The 18793-nt window shown below is 35.0% G+C and overlaps 2 protein-coding genes across 2 annotated transcripts; one reads left to right on the top strand and one right to left on the bottom strand.

Annotated features, from left to right (window-relative positions):
- Positions 1-801: 801 nt before the first annotated feature.
- On the top strand, positions 802-2792 carry LOC108037730 (probable methylenetetrahydrofolate reductase). Its single transcript, XM_017114381.2, has 3 exons — positions 802-1351; positions 1933-2033; positions 2233-2792. The coding sequence occupies exons 1-3, from the start codon at positions 847-849 to the stop codon at positions 2689-2691; spliced, it is 1065 nt and encodes a 354-aa protein (XP_016969870.2). The 5' UTR covers positions 802-846; the 3' UTR covers positions 2692-2792.
- Positions 2793-12462: 9670 nt separating this feature from the next.
- Positions 12463-13268, bottom strand: LOC108037732 (androgen-induced gene 1 protein). The gene has a single exon (XM_044457992.1). It carries the CDS (start codon positions 13257-13259, stop codon positions 12561-12563), a length of 699 nt encoding a protein of 232 aa, XP_044313927.1. The 5' UTR covers positions 13260-13268; the 3' UTR covers positions 12463-12560.
- Positions 13269-18793: the final 5525 nt, after the last annotated feature.

Here is an 18793-nt window from a genome sequence, read left to right as displayed (position 1 = left end):
AAATTTGTACAAATTTTATTGAATATTTTTTTTTGAAAAACTTACCAAAATAGATGTGTTTTGAACGAAAAAAAATATTTTAACTATTGTCTGGTAAACATAAAAACATACTTTGTTCGATTTTCATTGAGTTTTCATTGAGTTTTCACTATGGGCAAAGGGTTCATTATAAAAAAGAATTCTCGAATTGCCTTAAAATTTCCTCAAAATTAAAAATGATCTTCATGGTTGGACTGAACAGAATAGACGCAACGTAAAAAATAAACAGGAGACACTTCAAACGTATTGTTCAATACTTTGTTTTAAATGTTTTACCAAATTGAATATAGACTTAAAACGTGACAACCAAACAAAGTTTGCCTAGTGAACTATATTATCTTGGCAAACAAACAATTCATAATATATGGACAATAACATTCATCACCATAAGATTGAATTTGTAAAATGGAAAACCAAAACTAAACTGCTCTACCCTATAACAGAAAATATAGAAGCGATGTGACCTGTTACAAACACAGCAAGAAAATAAATAGACATAAATAAAGATATATTACAAATATTCTTTTTTAAAAGACTTGTTATAAAACAAAACTTTAAAAAAAATACCCCTGCAATATTGACATTTAATTATTAATGGATCGATCCATTATAAAGCTATTACTGTGTTGTATTGGAAGTAAAAGGGTATTCCCAGTTTCGTTCCGCGAATAAAGCGGTTCTCTTTTTGTGTAGCAATCTACTCAAATCTACTTGTTGAGATAGCCCGCTGATCGTTGATAATCAGGGTGGTGAATAACAGCAGCTGGCAGTTTTCGTTGATCTGTGAGCGAGTGAGTGTCCAAATCGATGCATGCGATTGAAGTGTCCGCCGGAGCAGCCCCCCGCCCCACCTCTTACCTGCCCTGCGTGACCTTTGCCCCCGGCCAGAATGCAACCGGAATGGGTGAGCAACGGATTGGACCGCTTGTCGCCGAACGGACGGCCCAAAGCCGAATCTTCTACGGACTCGAGGTGATGGCCAGTGGACCAGGGGGCAGACCCACCTGCCTGGACTTCAACCACTTCCTGCCACTGCTGCCCACCTTCGTGAGCGTCGTTTGGTTGGGTCAGCGGTACTGGGACGTGGATCCCATTGGTCAGGTGGAGAGCCTTCAACTGGCCCAGCACCTGGCCACCCACATCCCCGTGTTGCCACACCTCTCCGCCTATCGATTGGAAAAGGAGCGACTCGATCAGTTCCTGGCCCTCAACTTCAGCAGCCTGCTGGCCGTTCGAGGGGATCTGGTGCACGAGGGCCAGGAATTCGGCTTCAGTCAGCCCATGGTCGAGCAATCAAGAAGCCAGCGAGGCGGTAATTTATATTATTTTTAATTAAAATACTAATAATATAATATTTATGATTGAGAATTCGCGAACTCACTCAGCGATCGGCGCTTCTTTTTGCATATACACGCATGACCCACATAATCGCAAACAAAAGGTTAAGTTCAGCTTCATCTTTTGTTTATTTTTTTGAATTGTTGTCAACAACTAGTTCTAGCAACGAGCAGTGGGTCGTTTTTTTTAAAACACTTTAAAAACCTACTTAATTTATCTAGTTGATCTAGAGTCCAATAAATAATTCATTAATAAACAATATGACTGTTGGTTTTAAGAATATATTGATGTTAGAATTATAAATTAATTTCTTTATTTTCCAACTTTTTGAAATAGTTTAGAAAGTTGTGTTCGGTACAGACAAATTATTTTATATTTCCAACATGAACTTGTTAAAACCAACAGACTAATTGTTTATAAATGGCTTATGGTAACTGCCTTCAATGTAAATATTCACTGATTTTGTGGCTTCAAAAAACCTTTTAAATTGATATTTTGTCGATTTATTTATTATTAATTTAATTAATTATTATTAATTCCTGTTTTTCAACACAGAAAGAATTTCAATTTGCGTGCCTGGATACCCAGAAGGATACACTAGCTTAGGCGACGTACCTCAAAATTCAGCTAGAAACATGGAGTACCTGAAAGCAAAGGTGGGTTCTTTTGTGTCAGTCTGCCAAATAAATGTTTTATTTAACTAAAACTCACTTAAAATGCAACTAGGTAAAGCAATCAATAATACTTGTAATAAATTATAAGCAATATTTTCATTTCATTGATACCGAATTAAGGAAGAACATAAAACTACAAAATAATATAAATCTATAAACAATATTAAAAATGTATTTGTAGGTGGCGGCTGGAGCAGATTGTATTATTACCCAAATATGCTACCGTCCCGAAGTCATCGTGCAGTTTATCAAGGATTGTAGGGCAGCTGGGATCACTGTTCCGATTGTGGTGGGACTGATGACCCACGAATCCTTTCGGACTTACTCGGTGATGGAGAAAATAGCCGGTGTCCATCTGCCTACAGAGTTGCGACAGGAGCTCGATCAACTACGGAGTCATCATAAGGCGAATTCGAAATCTGAACCGAATCCGATAAGTAGGTATTTTGTCAACCTGACCGTCCGAATCGTTCGCCATATCCTGGATGCTGATTTGGGCATTTGGGGGTTCCACTTCTTCACACTGAATCATTTCAAGCCAGTGCAAGCGGTGCTTCAAGAACTTCGGGACTTGGATATACTAATAGATCCCGAACAGGAGGAAAAACAACATGAAACTAAAATGTATAGAGTACTTTGAAATTTAAATTTTTTATAAGTTTTTAATTTGGATCGTTCAGGGTTACAATAAGAAATTTGAATTTTTTTTCTTGAAAATAATAACTTTAGTATCTTAACACATTTATAAATCGTGCTTTTTTTAAATTTGTTTTGTGTTGCCTATATATTTTGAAAAATTGGGCTAGATTCGCATGTCGTTCGGAATTCATAATTTTTGAATGGACAGCACATAGAGGGTGGTGTTTATGAAGAACCCTGCGGTTTGCAGCTCCAAAAAGTGCGTGCAACCCCTTTGGCTTGACCATTGATAAGCTACAGTCGAACAAAAACCTCTGATGTGACTGACATGCCTAATGACCGGGGTTCGAGGTCTGCAGCTGGCCGAAAATCGAAGGGTGATGAATGGATCGCGGAACCCTTTGCCCGTCCTTTGCATATGCGAATTTGGCAGCTCTAGTGCGTCATCAACGTCAGTCACTGTCACAGGCACTTCAAATCGCAAGCCAAGAAATGCGTAGATATTTGCTGATGGTTCTCATCCGGAATAATAGAACTGTTGCGTCATCGCACCTTCCTTCGGGACTTGCCATCCGAGGGTTGACGCCCCTCCCAAAGACGCATTGAAAGGTCCTTTCACAAAAACAGCATTTGACATTTGTAACTTGCGGTTGATCGGCCATGGAGAAGGGATAAGTGCCGACCTCTACACTTCAAGAAAAAACGATAAAGATACAGAAATATTCCATGTTTAATTGCGCTTTAAATGACAAAATAATCATCCGAGGATTTAAAGAATTTAAAATTTTGACCAGAAATGATTTAATAATTATAAAACATTTTTAAAACTAAGTCAACAATGTTTAAAATATTATCATACTCCAAGTAATTTGGTTTAAAACAATATGGAATTAAAATAAATTAAATAAACTAAACTTTGTAATTAGAATTCAAACTTTAAAGGTAAGAATATAATTTTCAATAAAATTATGAAATTTTTCCTATTTTAAGCGACTTAAGAATTGATTTATTTAAGACCTTTTTGTACAAGATATTGTTTTTGGCCGTCTAATTTCTCTCTGTGCACTTCCAAGGGGTTGACTTTCACCACGGGCCCCCAGATGACACAGATGGAATCGGGGCTAAAAGGTTTCGCTGCCACCGCTTCAAATCCGACGCCTGCTTCTTATTTTCGCTTATTTTCGCAGCTGTCGCCTGGGCCTGAAAAATGATTTGCGAATGCGAATTTCCTTCCTTTTCTTCCGGATTTTGCTTGAGCTTGTTGACGCAGGGGTTGGGGTGGCTTGCAGCTCCGCTTTGCAATTATTTATCGGCAATTAAGCCAAACAAATGACGCCGTTAGAATGGACAATGTGCACATTGCGCATACGCCATGTCTGTCAGTCAACATAACTCTTGGGATTTTCGGTTCGTTTTTGTCGGCTTTGTGTGTGATTCAAACTTTAAATCTTGCTTGTGCCTTAAAAAAGTTTGAAGAAGACTTACCATTAAATAAAGTCGGTATATGTTACGTATATTGTACGGTATCTCGGACTTATTTATGAGTCAAATTAATTAATTCATATATTTTTAAGGCAAACTAAACAAAACGAAAAAAATAAATAAAGCTTAGTTTTCAAACCTTTTTTCACTATTCATTTACTAAAAGTATCTTCCATATTGACGTATGTGCATAAGTGTTCGCCGCGCTTGCAACTGAGCGGCAGATACAAATGTATCTGGGGAATACGTTCGGATCGATCGGAGAAATGCAATTTGTGCGGCTCATTTGTTTGCCTTTTCTTGGCCACCTTTTGTTTAGCTGTTTCTTTGCCATGCGTCGTTTAATTTTATTTAAAAACAAATAAACGTTAAATGGGGAAATCTACGATAAATAAAACCAAACAGCGGGACTACAAATCGGTGTGTGCTGCCAGCCAAAGAAAATCAAAAGATCAACAGCAAAGGCAGTAAAAAAAAGTTGGCCAGCAATAAAAACGATAAAGTAGAGATAAATTATTTCGAGTATAGATACCCCATATTCAATGCACCTACACTTGCTTGATTTCGTATTTAAATTAAGTAAATAACTTACTATATATTATTAATTATTTTTACATTTACTTAGTTATTAATTATTATAAATAGATATGTTTAAACCGATCTAGAAATATATATGTATATACCCTTTAAAAAAGTTTAAAAGAGAGAGAGAGAAAAGAACAGAAAGAAAAAAAAAGCAGAGCCACGTTCACGTTTCTCTGCCGCAGTCACAGTCGGCAGAAGCAGAGGCAAAAGCAGCGATCAGCTGGCAGATCACAGCTGAGCTACTCTCTTTTTTCTCACTCTCATTCGTCTCTTTGCTGTATTAGTCTCTCTTTCTAAGACTCAAGAGCGATACAAAACACTTAAGAGTAAATTGAGTGCCAAAAGATTGAAGAGAGTCATAGAGTGAGCGAACAGAAAGATCGGACGAAACCGAATGCTGTTATTCAGCGTTTAAGAGAATGTACCATATTATACTCATGCTTAAAGAATATTAGATATTAAAATACTTTTTGCAAACAGTTAAAGAAAAAAAATTAAGGTTTATCAATGTTTGAGCTCTGAAAATTAAGAGCGACAGCGATCTCTTGAGTGATCACCTGATGGGATCAGATAAAGGTGCTCAAGAGACGTCGAAAACACAGAGAATGTGGGATGCAGAGCGTCTTAATATCTCTTAGAAACCTGCTGAAGATCACTCAAGAGAAGAGTTAAGAGGTTGGGAGAAAATGCACTTGTGTCCAACCAGAACATACATTACAAATCTTGTAAAAATATTTCAAAATACTAAATGAAAATAACATAAATGAAAATACTTTGTATATAAATACATTGCTTCTAGTTCGGTTTGTTTTATCCGAAGTCACTGTAATCGTAGTTATTTAAGTATATATAATAATTTCTCAGGAAAACTCTAGATCTTTATACAAAACATATTCATCAACTTTGAATTTTAACAACTACATAAAAATTACCGAATACATGGACATTTCTTTGCCGATTATGAAAGTTTTTAAAATTTATTCGGGAACTATAAAGCAATAAATTAGTGAAAGATACTTTCGTTAAGTAAAACGTTAAATAGGAAAACAGATAATGCTTCGAAAACAATATTATTATGTTTCAGTGTATCGCAGCCATGGTCTTGAACGGTTTTGCACTAGAGGCGCTGTCTTAGTTGCCATAAAAACATCGGCAACATTGCTAATTTGCGACCTGCCCCACCGCAATTTGCATACACCGCGTGCGTGTTCGTGTGCGCACTAAATTCGCATTCGTAGATACAGATACACTTGCAGATACACGAAATGAACGCGTGCAAAGGCGAAATTGGCCAAAGCTCATTCGAAATTTACGACAAATTGTAACAATTTTTTAATTAAATTGCATCAAGACTGAAGTAAGGAAAGTGCCACCATACACGAACAAAAAGAAGCGAGGCTATGAATAAATGGTTTTATATGTGGGATTTAAAGTTAACATCAGTTTCCCTGCGGAAAACTCACTAAGACATACTTAACTATTATATTAGTGCAGTGAACTTGATTAAAAATCTTTTAGTTTTTTAAAGTATTAATTCTTACATCAAGAATAAAATATAATTGCTTAAGAAAAAATAATTTTCAAAAAATTGAGAGACACATGTAAAACATTAACAAGATAGATACATAAGTGTTTATATTTACGTACATATGTACCGGCACTTGTCCGGCACAAAAGTGTGGATATTCTGGGGGTAATATTTACCTTCTGGGGAACGAACACACGCTCACATGTTCCGTTTGGTGGTATAATTTATGGCCAGACTCGAGAGCGATCAAAAATAAAATGATTATTTTCAGAAGGAAGCAACAGAAATAATAAAATCGAAGCGCTACGCAAATTATAAACAAACGTCAACGAAGAGTCAGCTACGAAAACATCAACAAGCTACGTAAGCAGCCCCAACTAGATCCTGTTATACCAATTAGGACATACCCTGGAATAGAAAAGGTAAACTTTCCTTTTGACATTTTTTATTACCATACAAAAGGAAACCAGAACTTAATATATTTCTTAGGTAATTATAATAGCTGTCCATTCTTTAGATTTGGTCAATTTTTAAACAGTTAAGTTTATTTATTGTTAAGAATAAAAGGTCACATAAACATTTTGAACACAAGTAAAGAAAATTTGCCAAGCTAATTAAATAACTTAAATAGCTTTATTTTATTGAAATATTTCTGCAATATTTATATATATTTTAATGAGAGGTCTAAAGCATAGGCTGTATAACTTTTTTAATATCACCATTTAACTAATTCCTTAATAATCAAACTGAAACATTCCCTTTCTAAAAGTAAAAAAAAATTAGTGGTATTTCAATGGTCTAAAATAAATTTTTAGGAATTAAATCTTTTTATTAGAAATATTCTAGCCCGATATACCCTGAATGTACATTTATTTGGGGACCCAGAGCCGGATTGCAGTGTTGCCTTTTGATCTTTTTTCTCTGCACTGCTCTGTTGCATTTCCCAGATACTCAGATACTCAGATACTTGTGTGTGCACACCAGCACCGGGGCAGAGTGTGTGTGGCCTGTCGACACTGGGTTTTTAGAAAAGATGCGGCAAGATGCGAAGGACGGAAAAATTGGCAAACATAAACCGCAGGCGGCAGGCCAAATCGGAAGCTGCACTGAAATCGAAATGAGTGAGGAGGAAATCTCGACCGAACTGAAAAATCGTAAATTGAATTTGGCATTCGGAGCGTCCATTTGCTTTTCACACAATCTCTGACGCAATTCGCACCCATATTGCCATATAGCTTTCGCTTTGGATTAAATCTTCAGACTACAGCTGTTTTTAACAATAGAATTTTTATGAACTTGTACCAAATTTAAGAAAAGAATAAAAAGGAAATGCACATTTATTTTGTTCTTAACTTGTATAATTGCAATTGACTCAAAGGCAAATGTTTATAAAATTATTTTTTATACAAGCTTGATATGCTTTGTTTCAATGATAAATCACAAATTTTATGATATTATAATTCTCACAAATAAGCTGTATTTAGAAAATTATAGTTAATAAGGTTTAACAGGCTTTTGTTATTTTTAGTTGCATTTGGCATGGTATATATTATATTTTTAGTGTTTTATAATTTGTGTCATATGTTTTTGTCTGGTATAAACAGATGTTAGACTGTATATATTTAGAGTCTAGCGTATTGAAAAATGTATATTATGATATTTTGTATTTTACAAAGGGAAACTGCAAGCGAAAAATACCGCTTAATGCTCAATGTCGCAATGGGAATCGCCCATTATAACAATTTAATTTTATTTCATTTTGCCGCCTTTGCGCGTTTACGTAAGTCCCACGATTTTTGCCGCAATAACAAAAAACATTGAAAGGTGGACCCTAGAGATGTAACAAAAATCATAACTCATACAAAAAGTTTTTTAAAAATGTAATATATATTTTATAAATAATTAACAGAATGTTAAATATTAAATGGGGCTCAACTAAATATTTCATTCACATCAAAATCTATACATTAATTAATAAATTAAAGCTTAAAAGTTAAATTGTTGTTAACCTAAAGTTCTTTGGTTCGAATACGATTAAATGGTAAATTTTGAACAAAAGCTTTCAATAGCTTAACTAAAAATCAATAAATAAAAGACTGTGTTTTAAAAAATATAGGTTTTACAGGCTTTGAAATCATTCTCTCTTTTTTATACTGAATATTCTTTTTACTAAAGGTAGAGAGTATGAAAACTGAAATAGGTTTGAAGCCATGCACATCTCTAGGACCATCAGAAAAGGGGATTGGTTGGGTGGAGGAGGGGCAAACGACTTTTTCGCCGCCTTTTTGCCTGCAATTACACGGCCAACGGCTAACTGCAAATAGTGCTAGAGGAAAATACAAAAAAGGCAGCAACAAAATCTAAAATAAAATCGCGCCAGACAAGCTGACGGCAGCGTGTGATTTTGTACACGATGCGGTTGAACTGCCATGCATAGGCGTAGCAATTGGGGTTTAAAAAAAGAACATTATCATTATTGCTAAAACGGTGAAAAATTAATTATCACCACAGCTGCACTAACAAAAATATTTAAATTAATTTTTTAGTTGTGAAAGCTTGAGAGAAATGCATTTTACGTGCGCCCGTTGATGACATGGATTGGAGTAGTGTAATAAAGAAAAACTACTACATGTGGTTGTCAACTGATAAATGCTCTTCAAATAACATATTTAGGTATTTGATAATGCAAATTCGTTGAATATAGAATACTCAATAGATACTGTTTTAAACGAATTTCTGTCTTGCATAAAACTTTTGAGGATAGATATGAAAGTATATTTAAACAAATTCCCTTTATATTAAATTATTTTCTTTGAATGAATATAGTGTTTCGTATTAATATGAAACGTAACCAATAGTTTATAAATGTTGTATATACTAATGATAAGATATCTTTTGTTATTGGTTCTATATGTAAATATAAATAGCAACGTTGTTTTTTTCATTAAATTAACTTTTTCATAATATTTCCAATAATACATCCAAATAATCTATTAGTATATACAACAGTTTAGGGTATTCTAACTTCGGTTTGATTGAAAAGAAAACGCTCGACAGAGCGATCAGATCGAGATCCATGCAATTTCAGTCCAGATCGGGGCACTTTTCACAACATCGCATGATTGATGATTAGTCATCGACCGGTTTCTCCATTGTCTGTCGCCCAGCAACAGCACGCGAGTTGAAGGTTCGCCGGATAATTATCGAAGCCACAGTATTGACCAGGCCAGAAAGTACGGTTAGTCACCATCGCCGTCAGCGATTTTAAATCGAAGACCGGCTGGCCACAGTCTACTGTCAAACTTTTGCTTATATTATTATTCAAATTTGAAGTTAAAAGTTCTGGGGGCTTAAAAAAAATCGATTTGAGAAGAGCACTGCTATTTGTCATGAATAAAATATTATTTGTTAAATAAGCTTAAAGTGTTAAGACTAACAAAGGGTTCACTGGAAATAAACACTTTAATGGCAGCTGGATTGGGATTGAAAATATACCAAAGTTAAGACTACACCAAAAAAATAAACATTAAAAGATTAATATAAAATATTAATGTATGTATGAATAGTAAGTATAAAGTGTTTTATTAATATACCAAAGTTAAAACAACATCCAAAAGAAACTTCAATTGATTAATTTAAAATATTAATGTACGTATGAATAGTAACTATTAGAGGCGCCCACGTCGTGATAATTGGGAGTGACGTCTGGACAATTTTCACCGATCCTTCCTTCCTTTGGATTCTTTTGACGTAGCCGCCGATTTATTAACCGCACGTGTCGTCGTTTGATTCATAGTAGTTATACGTCACGGCTTTTCGATGACGATATTGGGGCGACGTGTCTTATTACAGTACGACCTACGTGACCTCTGAACCTACGTGTGGCTTGTCCACGATCAAATTACTAATTTTTCTAATTCTACCTCATGCAAATGGTTTTACATTAAAAACACCTATAACGCATTAAAAATTCTTAATCAGATGAATGAAATCCATTTGATCCCCACTACTTTATATGGCTATGTTAAGAAATCTTACTCAAACTTTTAAAACAATAAAGTATATATAGTCACAGCTATCTAAAATATCGAAAAACAAAATGACTTAAGACATATATCACTCTGTAATATAATGCTAACGAATTCCCCTTATGGGACCCAAAAAAATGAAGTATACAGAAAATGTACTGAAACCAACAAATTTATTTAATTAGCTAAGTTCTCCAGGCCCAAGAAGAAGTTTCATAGGAAAATTAAGTAACCGAAGGCACAATACAATTACTTGAACAATTACTGGCCAATCGATACATATGTTAGGTCCATTAATTAGATTAATTTGCGAAGAAGCTACAAATAATGAAAGCAAACAAGAAATCCACACGGCGGAAAATGAAAAATAAAAAAATAATTCAAATTAATAAACTGCAATTAATAAAGTGTCTATTAAAGCCTCCATTATTTTCACACATCCAATGTTACTCCAATGGCACTTCAAAAACTAGATACATTTTGTGTCCAAAGAATTGTTCAATTTTTTCGAGTAAGAATTCTAGGAAATCCATTTATGTTTTTGTTAAAGGTTAGACAATTAAATGTAATTTTTTTTTAACACACTTTCGCAATGTAAATACTTTTTTTTTGTATGACACCACCTTAAAACACATTTTCTCCCCTTTATTGTTGTGGGGTGATGCCGTTGACCTTGCGTGATATGCCCCAATGATCTTCAAACGTGCAGTTCCAGAGAATTGATCAAACAATTCAACAGCTGTTCGCGTGTGCTAATCGAAATTTAACAGCTTGTCAACAATCCGGCTTGTGTTCAGCCCCAGATGATTTTAAGGTTTATAACCTTGCCAAAAAGCTGTAGCTTAAATCAACGTTTGCAGATAGAATTTGCCTTTGTTGCTCTTTATCCTAAAGCAACGACCCCATTTCCAGTATTACATATGTACATTTTGAGGTTTTTCACCGCTTAACTAAATAACGCTTGTTAAGACAACAATTTAATTGTTTATTTGACATTTTGGAATAAACGTTTGATTTTTCTTCAAATAAATTTTAGTTTTAATTACACTGGTCATAAGAATACTAATAAACTACTTCATCTCTTATCCACATTGCTCTAGTGTTCGTTTACAACCATATTCAATCAGATTTAATGCATTTCAAATTACAATTCCAACCAAATTAGTTCTGCTAATGCATGCCTATTGTATTCTGCCTGCAATCTATTAAAAATACAATAATAAAACATTAATATAATATAAGCAATAATTTAGTTATTTGCCAATTATGAATGCAGTAATATATACATTAAAAAGGAATTGCATGCGACTTCATTTAGAAATCTCAAACGAGTGAATAACAGGAATGGGCTATTACCCATCTGCTTCTACAGCAAACAATGGAAAACTGTCCCTTTTTCATGAATGAATTTCCAATGTTGGTGTTCACTTTCGAAATATTGGCACAAGTGGTGTCCTGAAATTTTCCGAATTCAGAGCTCATGTTCTGGACAAACCGGAACCTCCCGCTGAAAGGATTGAGTTAAACAAAGGCTCAGTTTTCCAAAATCAGCTGGCAGCTGAAAATTCCGCACGTGACTATAATAAAACTGTGATCTGAATAAGTTAGAATCCATATGGATTCTGCCTTTTGGCAGCTGGTTTCTTAAAGATCACAGAATATGCAAGCAAAATAATGAGCTTAGCTCGATTTCCGTATCCCACTGATTTTCATAAATTAGATGTCTCGATTTTACATTGTTTTTGGGCGGCTGGCATACTTACTGACATACTTAAATATTATAGACTCAACATTGTTTGGGTTTATTTTAAAACTTTATCGCATCAACCAATTTACAGGAATGAAGGGCCAATTCAAAAATTATTACAATATGATTAAGTTTAATTTTTAAGTAGCTCACTAAAAAATTAAATTATATATATTTCGTTTTCTAAATGTTTAAGAATAGTTAAAAGTTACTTCCCAGATTATAAAATGAAGGGGGATTTTTATGTTTTTACAAATTGGCATAATACTATTTGCAAATAATTATAATAATAATAAGAAAATTATAAACAAGTCTCAAGAATTAGTAAGGGTGAAGGTAAAGGTACATACATATGCAACCCAATAAAGTGTCAGCTCAAATGATTAGCAAAATGATGTTAAGCCTTTTTTTATTTACAGAGGCATACATATTTTTAAAACTAAAGCAAAACTAGTTTCTATCCTAATCTATCCAGGTGTGTGTGGTGATTGAAATGCCTTTCAATCGCTCCACCTGTAATCGACGTTGGTTCGCACCCAGAGTACGAGATTGACGTGTTCGCCAAATAGATAGTAAACGAAGCCGAGGACCATGATCAAAGCGAAGAAGGCGACGCGCAGGTACCAGTCGATGCCCCCCAGGAAGGGATACACCCAGATGCCGGTCCTGAACCAGACGTAGTGAATCCACACCAGATATCCGACCATGAAGGCAGCCAGTCCGGCGAATCCCCGACTTCGATGCGGATATCTGTGGCGAGTGATGCCCAATTCGATGAGGGCGTAGACCACGACGAAGGTGTGCATGGCGTGGTTCAGCCAACTTGGGTAGACCAGGTCCAGTAGACCGGGATATATGGCCTCGCGATCGATCACATATAGTGTCCAGAAGGTGAAACTCACCGTGAGGGAGAGTGGCACCACAAAGGTGGCCAGCATGTAGTCACGCAGGCTCCTCAAAGATCGCATTCGGAAGAGGTCATAGGTCAGCGCCAAGGCATAGTACCCGAACTGCACCAGGCCACCCAGAAAGGTCATGTACTTGAACTTGCCACCCATCGGTGGCTCCAGACGCAGGGTCACCGCCAATTGTGGCAACTGGGCAAACCGAAAGTCATAGTAAATGGCGTAGCCCAGGTGAACAACGGCGGACAGGTGCAACAGCAGGCGCGCCCCGTTCGACCAGTTGCGTCGATCCATTTCCGGGTGGATACTGATCGTCATCGTCAATCGACCATGCCGCTATGATAATCAGGTAAAAAATCAATTCGTTACGAGGAAAAAACAATAATCTAAACGCATTCGTTGGCGATGGTAATAGCCAGTAATGATATACCATACCTAGCGAAATACCACGTGAAAATGTAAAAACAAAATTGTATTTTAATCACAAGTTTTTAGAGGTAGTTAACTATTAATGAATCATTTCATGTGCCCAAAAAGTCATTAGGTCCTTCTTGGTCGGTATATATTTATTCGGTCAATATCTATCGACACACAGAAAAGTTTCCAATCGAACCATAAATTTCTGAATTAGTTATTAAGAACTGAAGTTTAAATAACGTTATTATTAGCAGATAAATATATCTCACCGCCAGAGGGCGCCGCATCCCGAATCTATGTCACGCCAATAAAATTGTAAGTGACGCCATCTGTTGGTGGTATATTTAGTTAGAAATTGGTTAGAGGATATATGATTTGATGGCCAAGAATATAACCAAAACATTAAAATAAATTTTCCGAACTTTAATACAATATTTTAATAAATTCTATTAAACATTTTATAACCACACATGCGACAGATACAATTTATTATTCCTAAAATACATTAACTAAAACTTACAGTTGGGTATGTTTTTGCCAAAACCCAATGTATCAGTTTCATTGTTAGTTTAATTTTCGACCCAATGATAAAGGATAATATAGTGAATATTGATTCCTATTGAAAATGGCTGTTTGCGGAGGAAATAACAGGGGTGCGACCTTTGGAACAGCTGATTCGACCGGCCAGAGCTACTCCAATTTCAAAACCAGATGTTGCGATGGAAAGGGAAGGTCCACAAACCGCAGGCAATCAAATGGCTGTGTGTTCCGTAAATATTTGTTTGTTTTCCTTTGTCGGCAGTGCAGATCTCAGTGATAATTAGCCAGGCCCATCACCACCATATGTCCAAGGTAGACACTTCCCTGAATGGTTATATTACCTTTTGCTTAATTCGATTCAGCCATCTGACGGCCATGGCGATGTTTCCACAAAAATGTAGGAAATATAATAAATAATATATTTTCTTTCAATATACATATATCCTTAGGCAAAAAATACTTTTAACTTGCCAAAATATTTATACTAAAAAGCATTAAAAAATGTTTCTACCCCTTTTTTTCAGTTTAAATAATATTTAATTAATTCCGCACACTTATGGATAAAATCTCGGCCTAAAATAAGTCGACATTTATATGATTAGTAAGTCTTTGCCGTACGAATTCGAATCTTAATGATAAATAGTGGCCACTGGTCAGTGACTATTTATAAATTCAATTTAACCGTCTGTCAAGAGTGATAACAAAGTGGAGCTAAAAAACGAAAGGAGTCGCGAAAATGTAATGCCATGACGTCCGTTGTCTGTGGAACATATGTACATGTGTATATGAAGAAGTCTGATGTATGCCGGGGTAATTATGATCAGCACAGCTCAGACTAATTGGAGCAATGTTGTTAATTTTTTAAAGCCGCCGTCGGACACGTTTCGCTACGGTCATTGCGACAGAGATATTCAAATAAAGGCAGACGAATCTGCCCGATATTTTCGCACTTGTAATGGGGGATACAATATTTGACAGTCAAACATATCAATTTTTTTGGGGCGAGCGGTTCCAGGTGGGAGGAGTGAATTCACACTGCCAATAACCTCTTGAGCTTTTGCTAAGAGTCGATTAAACTGCGTAAGAGAACAGAGTCAAGGTATTTGTGAGCCAAGCAAGCTTCACTCAAGAGAGCGATGGGTAAATGGGGTTTGCTTGCCATACATTTTGCACTCTCCTCCAGTCGTAGATTTGAGTTTAAATTACTTTTATTGAAGTTTACTACAAAACTTAAGTAATTGTTTCAATTTAAAATTCTTTAGAAAAACAATTTAGCAGCCATTTTCAACACAAAAGTGTTCAGTTAGGTCAAAAGTAACTCAAACAAAATTGTAAAAAATGTTTTCAGTGCTCTGTAATTTATTTATAATGTAATGTATTTAATTTTAATTTTTCATAAGTACAGGCGCATAAATATTATGAAGAAAGATTTAATTTTCCCCCTATTTTTGCTAATATTTGAGTGGCTTAATTAGCAAGAAATAATGTGACTTATAGATTGTATTTTTGATTACCTTTTATAAAGTATTTTATATATGCACTTTTTAAGTTAACTTCTAAACAAGTGTAGCGCGGATATAATTAATAAGAAAACCACCTTGGATACTGATTGAAAACAATAAATGCAGAACTTCCAAGGAATTTGCCGCCTAAAGTGAAATTTTCACATCCACCAAAATATATACATATATATGTATATACTTTCTACCTCTAAAAACCGAATTCTAGGATCAAATTTTACCCTGTCCCCTTTTGGTTGCTAAGAATTTTTCCTAATGACTTAAACGCGGTAACCACTAAAACATTTACAGCGCATATGGTCCTGTTGTTTACCTTCACCACATCTCCGCCAGAACCAAGGTAAAAACCACGACACCCCACAGCATCGCAACCCATTTTCCATACCCATCGGCACTTAAACGTAAATAGTCGCATTTTTGCGCAAATTTTCCCCAAAACCGCAAGTAGAAAACTCATTAAGCGCAAAGTGTTTGGCGGCAAAGTAGGCTGGAAAATGGTAAGATTGGTATGCCATCAAAAGTGGAACCAACTTTGTATGCAATATATAAATTATGCCTTCTAGTCTTAAAAATATTTTAATAATAGGCAACAGATGCACTTATTGGATAATATTTTTAGTTTACAACATATGCACTTACGATTAAAAATTAAAACATCACATATATAAAATAATAAATTTTATATATTTAAAGCTATAAATATAATGCACATCAAAATACGAAACCATAAAAAAAACGGGATTAATATCAAATGTGTTTGTTTTTTAATTTTATAATCTTTAATGTAATAATCCAAATCTAGAATTTTAGAAAATGTTATAAAAATGTTACTTCTCCTTTTAACCTGGCCTCTTTTTTTCTAACTCAGCTCACGATTTTTGTGTTGTGTGTATTTGGCAAATTTGTGTCTTTTATAATATTTGGATTGTGTGAACCTGTGTTTGCTTTTCAGTTGTGTGATGTTGGGTTTTGATTGGGAAGGGGAATGCTTTCAAGATGGTGGGATTTGCGGACTACATAGACACGTGCGTTGCCAAATAAATCCGCCGTAAGCCCCTTTTCGTTGTTTCTTTATTTTTCCAGCGAGTTTAACCTATCCCTTTTTTAGCTCACATACTTAAATTTCGGCCTGAAATATTTGAATTTTGGTTTTATTTTCCTTCGCACATGTCGCCTAATTTCGCAGTCAGGATACATGCAAATTGTGTGCATACATAAGGTGACGCATGTAAGTCCTTTATATTTAATAGGCTTTTGGTTTATTATATCCTTGCTATTGATTTAAAAAATTAAATTGTATTATTTATTTACTACCAAAAATGTTTTAATAATAAAGAGAATGGAGAGCACAGTTTTGTTTTCCTAAAAAAAATGTGTTTTGCTTAAAATATATATATATATTATATATATATTTAGGTTATTACTTCCTTCAGTCGTTTAATAAAGATTTGATGATGCAAGCGAAATTGACATCCAGCTTAAATTACCAACTAACTTGGAACTTGAAACTCATCGTCGCCCAAGGAGCTTTTCAGTAGCCATCAAGGACCTGGCCAAGAACCGGGTGCAGGATGCAGCTCGCAAAGGTCAGCCCAAGGACAAACATCTAGCGAGATGCACAAAAATTCAGCATTCCTATTAAAATCGATTTTTAGTGCCTTACGCAGTGATGCCAAAAACAAGAAGGGAAAACGCGCAAGAGTGAGGAAAACCCGACAAAAGGAAAAATACGAAATGTGGATGATATGCTAAGATATTTTCTAGCTATTTTTATCAACCCGTACTAGATAATTACCATAGATATTTTAGAAATTATATTAGCTGGCATTGCAATCGCATTTCTGGTTTATTATAAAAGGAGAGTTATCATTGGGTATTTTATGATTTAAGTTTATAAATTATACCATGTCTTCTAGTTTTTATTACTATTGATTTTTTTCTTTTAAACTTATCTTTCTTTCAGATACAAATTTGTCTATTCCTATTCTATAATTTTCGCCAGCTTTTTCGCTACTGGCAGTGGGCAACACTGGGCGAATGGGGCGCGGCAAGAGTATTTGCATTAAATTATGCGACGAGCTGCGGAAATGTTTGGCATCAAATGAAGGAGGGCCGAAGAAACGGGGGCAGATGAAGGAAAAATCCGAGATGAAGGCAGTGCTGCGCACCGTTAAGTGCGGCGGAAGCAATTTCACTCTTCAGCACAGGGAAAACCGAAAAAAGGGAAATACAAGTAAAGGCAGCCACGACATCGCAAAAACAAAACAAAAATGTAATAGAAATCCTTCAAACATCTGCGAACCGCTCACTTCACATCGCTGTAAGAACACCCCCACAAAATAAAAAAAAAGCAAGCATCCTTTGCTCCTGTATTTGAATACATAGGTAAGTACGTGTGTGTGTGCTCGCATTTGTAATTGTTTCCTTTTTTGCTTTACGAGTTTTTCATGTCTCGCACAATGTGTCACCGCCCCCATCCTCAAAATCATCCATCGTTTCACTAATAAAAATACATTTCCCCTTTAAACTAAAAACTCATATTTGATTTCAGACATAAGAGTTCTTTGTTTATTTAAATCAACTGGAAAATATTATATTGTCTTCTTATTAAGCATTTAAGTAAAATATTCTTTCTTTTCTGGAGATCTCATTTATTATAGAAATATGTATAGCATGTTATATTATTTATGTTTATGAACAACCATTTTTTTGTGCTGATAAATAAAGTCGATAAAGCGGTTGCCAACATTTCAGTTGTAACTGAAGTAAAGAAAGAGGTTTTTTTTTTCAGTGTAGTACATCTGGCAAAAGACGCCCACCACTGCACTTTAATCACCGTCATTAAGGTGGCAGGTTGGTCGCAATTTTCGTATTCATTCCATTTTGCCCCACCATTTTCCAGCTTTTGGTATACAGTCCTTAAAAAACTTGGGATGCCTACAATGAGTTTTCGGACGTATTTCAAAAATTTACTAAATCTATGTTATTTTTGTAATACAAAACTTAAACTACTACTTAATGTAATAATTACCTAAACAAAAAACTCTTTACTTAAATGGTATATTTTTATTACCATTATTTATGCCATATAAACAAATAAAGTTATAATTAAGTGAATATCAAATTAAATTATGAAAACCTATAATAATACAATTAACATAACATAACCTGATTAATTGAAATGTTTGCATATCAAAGGATATTAAGAAATTTGAGAAGTAATCATCGACAAAATAATGATGTCAGTACTGCAGGTACCTCTTCCTTTAAACTCAGAGTATGGAATTTGAGTAAGTACTGAATTTTTGCCACGAGAGGGGCGAACTTTTAAGGGGCTCTGTCAAAATAATT

Source organism: Drosophila rhopaloa, unplaced genomic scaffold (genome assembly GCF_018152115.1).
Source record: "Drosophila rhopaloa isolate 14029-0021.01 unplaced genomic scaffold, ASM1815211v1 contig_163, whole genome shotgun sequence".
NCBI classification, from domain to species: Eukaryota; Metazoa; Arthropoda; class Insecta; order Diptera; family Drosophilidae; genus Drosophila; species Drosophila rhopaloa.
This window is presented reverse-complemented; position numbering and strand designations above follow the sequence as displayed.

Coding starts and splice junctions, on each gene's coding strand:
- LOC108037730 (XM_017114381.2), top strand. CDS start 847: ATGCATGCGATTGAAGTGTCCGCCGGAGCAGCCCCCCGCCCCACCTCT. Junction 1,352..1,932: donor ATCAAGAAGCCAGCGAGGCG/GTAATTTATATT, acceptor TTTTCAACACAG/AAAGAATTTCAATTTGCGTG. Junction 2,034..2,232: donor TGGAGTACCTGAAAGCAAAG/GTGGGTTCTTTT, acceptor ATGTATTTGTAG/GTGGCGGCTGGAGCAGATTG.
- LOC108037732 (XM_044457992.1), bottom strand. CDS start 13,259: ATGGATCGACGCAACTGGTCGAACGGGGCGCGCCTGCTGTTGCACCTG.